This window comes from Nymphaea colorata, chromosome 10 (genome assembly GCF_008831285.2).
Source record: "Nymphaea colorata isolate Beijing-Zhang1983 chromosome 10, ASM883128v2, whole genome shotgun sequence".
NCBI classification, from domain to species: Eukaryota; Viridiplantae; Streptophyta; class Magnoliopsida; order Nymphaeales; family Nymphaeaceae; genus Nymphaea; species Nymphaea colorata.
In genome coordinates this window covers 5,936,441-5,940,796 of record NC_045147.1, presented here as the reverse complement: position 1 = coordinate 5,940,796, position 4,356 = coordinate 5,936,441, and the positions used below count along the sequence as shown (strand labels likewise).

General features: G+C 47.1%; 1 protein-coding gene across 1 annotated transcript; it reads left to right on the top strand.

Moving 5' to 3' along the window:
- Nucleotides 1–594: 594 nt before the first annotated feature.
- LOC116262511 (trimethyltridecatetraene synthase-like) lies at nt 595–3,743 on the top strand. The gene is made up of 2 exons (XM_031641957.2): nt 595–1,712; nt 2,887–3,743. The coding sequence occupies exons 1-2, from the start codon at nt 771–773 to the stop codon at nt 3,520–3,522; spliced, it is 1,578 nt and encodes a 525-aa protein (XP_031497817.1). The 5' UTR covers nt 595–770; the 3' UTR covers nt 3,523–3,743.
- The last annotated feature ends 613 nt before the right edge of the window (nt 3,744–4,356 follow it).

The following is a 4,356-nucleotide window of genomic DNA, read 5'->3' as shown; positions in this document are numbered from 1 at the left end:
CTAGTAGACTTCAAGAGTTGAGAGGGATGTGAGGCCTGTGATATCTATTTGTCAAGAGGCCGTATGCTCCATAAGAAGCTTCTTTTATTGTTGGTGGTGTCATGTTTCACGAAAGAAATTTAAACCCTGATTTGCTTGCTCAAGTGAAAGCTGATCTCCTAGTTATGGCTCTCAAAATACGCGTTTTTTGCCACACTAAAAATGCACCCATGACCTTTTCGATATTATGAAGAGTGTAAATATGGAGAGTTAATACAAAACACAAAGATATAAATGCCCTCGACCCAAGGCAAAAATTGTTGTCAACATCTTCCAAATTTCCTTTGTATCGGCTAAAACGTGACGCTCTCTCTTACTGCTTGTTTACGATGTTTACAAAAATGTTAACTAATTAATTTACCAAGCTCTGGTACCATGTGATGTAAGCATGTCTAAAAGACTTCCATATTATAACATTTCTTTTATGACCTCCGTTTGGAAATTTCGGCCGACTATCCCGTAGCAACGTTCCGTTTCGAAATTTCGAGGCACTTTCTTCTTCAAGGTGAAAACGACAAAAGCCAAGTCAGTCGTCGAAGTTGTTTTCATCGAAGCTTCGTTTCTAGTTCTGATATCCTGGCCTCCCTCCTTCCTCTCGGCCGGACCATGATTCGTCCCTAGCTACAAATATCAGCCGACTACCAGCAGCGTCCTCACTGCTACCACCATCACTCCAACAGCCTAGCTCATCGATCAACCACAGCAGCAGCAGCAGCAGCACCTGTTGCAATATGACTTCTGAACAAATAGTTGCAGTCCCAAAAATGGAGGATTCGCAAAGTTTGACGACCGCTGCAGCACTCGTGGCTGCTGCTCTCGTCTTGTGGGTAGTCCTCTTCCGTTCTCGACGCCGACTGACCCTTCCTCCAGGGCCGCGGCCATGGCCTATCATTGGCAACCTGAACCTCATAGGCGAGCTCCCCCATCGCTCCATCCACGCCCTCTCCCTCAAGTATGGCCCCCTGATGCAGCTCCGTTTCGGCTCCCACCCCGTCGTGGTCGCCTCCTCCGTTGACACTGTTCGGCTGGTCCTCAAGACTCAGGACATCACTTTCGCCTCCCGCCCAAAGACGGCCGCCGGCAAGTACACCACCTACAACTACTCCGACATCACCTGGTCGCCCTACGGGCCGTACTGGAGGCAGGCGCGGCGGCTGTGCCTCATGGAGCTCTTCAGCGCTCGGCGCCTCGGGTCCTACGAGTACATCAGAGTAGAAGAGGTGGCCGCGCTGCTGAGGGAGCTCTGCGACGGCGCCGGACAGCCGGTAATGCTGAAGGACCACCTCTCGTCCGTCAGCCTGAACGTGATCAGCAGGATGGTGTTGGGGAAAAAGTACCTGGACGGCGACGAGGCAGCGTCGGTCGGATTCACGCCAGAAGAGTTCAAGCGGATGCTAGACGAGCTGTTCCTGCTCAGCGGGGTGCTCAACATAGGGGACTGGATCCCGTGGTTGGCTTTCCTGGACCTGCAGGGCTACGTTCGCCGGATGAAGGCTGTCAGTCGGAAGTTCGACAAGTTTCTCGAGCACGTGCTCGACGAGCACAACAACGCTAGGAGGGCAGGAGGTGAAGGGTACGAAGCCAAGGATATGGTAGGTCTGCTTCTCCAGCTCGCCGACGACCCCGACCTAGACGTCAATCTCACTCGCAGTGGTGTCAAGGCCTTCACACAGGTTTGCTCACATAATGCTCATTCTTTTCTCTTATCATCTCCTCTTTCAGTATTAATGTGAGCTTCTACCGTTTATTGGTGGAAGAGGAAGACTGAGCAAACCCGATTTTCTTCTTAGGCTGAGGTGTTTGTTGTCACACACAACACCATTCAAACCACTATTTCTGCTGAAATATTTTGTCTACGGTTTCGCTGGCAGCCGAAACCTCCACCCTTTTCTGGGATACCGAGAACTCGTGACAAAATTAGCTGCCAAACAGTCCCGGCCTGGTCAATTGAGCCAACCCATTGAGAATAACTATCAAGTTAGTTCATCTTTGAAAAAAAAAAAAGCCTATCATTTTGGTTTCATTAATTAGCACGACAAATTTTAACCGTGTAAGGCCTTGGGATTGGAGTACCATAAGACATGGCCGGTACTAAATAGGACCCACCATCACATGCCATGTTTCATTACCGGAGGGCATGGAACTCCGAGTACTTTCAGTTGAATAGTGAACCAATTCTCACAAATTAGAGCTGTAAACTGGGAAGCAACCCATAGGATTCGAATCCGTTTGGAACAAAAAAAATAGAGAGCTCAAGTTACCAAATATGCACTCCTGTTCCCAACATGGCAGGTTTGACTCTGTAAATGTATACACAGGTGGAGCAGGGAACCGGCCTGGCAGGGCCATGGCCCGCAACTGTGTTATTGGAAAAAAAAGAAAAAAAAAGAAAAAAGATAACTGTGTGATAATTTACAAAAATCTTTATTTGGTTCTTTCATAAATTTTTAAAAATGTCGTTTGGCTTGGTAAAAATTAAAAAATTAAAAAATTATAGTTCGCCCCCTTGAAAAAATTTCTTCCTCAGCCCCTCGGTGTAAAGGTTGTCAAATTAGATCATAAATAAACAAATTGAAGAATAATGTATCCACTAACTAAAAAGGAATTGGTTAGAGGGAATGTAATAACTCACTCGAGTATGCTTCTTCCATGCAGCTACTTCCCTTTCAGTGGAGGAAAGGTACACACAAATTAATAATTTGAGCACCCTTAAAAGTTTTATATATATATATATATATATTAAACCAGTCACACAAGAAAAGATGGAACCGTGTGAACTAGAATCCCTTTGAATATTGATGCGTGGATGAATTGAATTGGTAAATAGTCAGTGGATATTGGTTTCAGGATTTGATCGCTGGGGGGACAGAGAGCTCGGCGGTAACAGTGGAATGGGCGATGTCGGAGATGCTGAAGAAGCCGGAACTGTTCGAGAAGGCGTGGGAAGAGCTGGACAGGGTGGTGGGCAGGGAGCGGCTGGTGGAGGAGAGAGACATCCCTAACCTCCCTTTCCTCCAGTCCATCGTCAAGGAGACGATGCGCATGCACCCGGTCGCCCCCATGCTGGTGCCTCGCCTCTGCCGCGAGGACTGCACCCTCGCCGGCTACGACGTGCCGGAGGGCACCCGCGTCCTCGTCAACATGTGGACCATCCACCGCAATCCCGACATCTGGGACCGACCCGACGAGTTCCGACCCGAGAGGTTCCTCGACAACCCCATCGATGGCAAGGGCCAGTTCTTCGAGCTCCTTCCCTTCGGGTCGGGTCGTAGGATGTGCCCCGGTTACAGTCTCGGACTCAAGGTCATCGAGCTCAGCCTCGCCAGCCTCCTCCATGGTTTCACCTGGAAGCTCCCCGGCGCGATGAAGCCGGAGGAACTGGACATGGACGAGATATTTGGTTTATCAACACCCCGGAAAGTGCCGCTGGTCGCCGTCCTCCAGCCTCGCCTCCCCTCGCACGTCTACAATTACCAAAATTGAACTACTCCTTCCAATATTGTTGTTCAACTATTTAATAAATGTTGTTCTTTGATCTATTTGGATCCCTCTTTCTAGTTTATGTATCTCCAATCGGTAGATCGATCCGGTTATGCTTGCGTAATGAGGATTAATGTACTTGATCATGTGGTCGTGGTTTTTTTGTAGTGTGAGAAGGTTAAGGGAACTTCAAATGCGTCAATGAAGGGTGTATTTTTTGTAGTGATCGCCATATCTTATATGCCGGCAGCTCTTTATCCTCACTCTGTGCTGATCTTTTCTTTTCTAAACAATGGAGAAGTAGAACCGTGTGCCCCTCTTTTCCCCATTCTTGATTTTGAGTACTGTTGACAATATTCATTCCATCTACACAACCTTGGTAAGCACAATACTTTTAGGCCCAAGATGCACATTGGAAAATGTCAATTTGTTATCGGTTTCTCAGATACAGATAAATTTTAGATGAAAAGCTTCTTTTCCAAAGCTTACATTGGCCCAATAGGCCGCATCAAGGACAGGTTGATACGATGTGTACAAGGAGTGGAACCCTCATTTATATGACTATGACTTCGAATGTGAATCGCCAGATTCCTGACAATTAAATTAACACCCACCAACCCTACTCGTTGCCGTTATCAATTGCGAGTGTCCATGTCCATTTGCGTCCACGAATCTGTTGACGTCAATGCGCCAAAAACATTTTTTCCCTTTCTTTTTGGTCCATTGTGAATGTCCATTTGCGCATATATATATATATATATATATATATATATATAAAGGGTTTGCTTTAGTCTACGACGAGTGAGCATCACGATAGGCCTCAACAACGGCCCATAA

Excerpts from the sequence above, each read along its gene's own strand:
- LOC116262511 (XM_031641957.2), top strand. The coding sequence starts at position 771 with ATGACTTCTGAACAAATAGTTGCAGTCCCAAAAATGGAGGATTCGCAA. Across the intron at positions 1,713-2,886 it reads GTGTCAAGGCCTTCACACAG|GATTTGATCGCTGGGGGGAC; the intron begins GTTTGCTCACAT and ends TATTGGTTTCAG.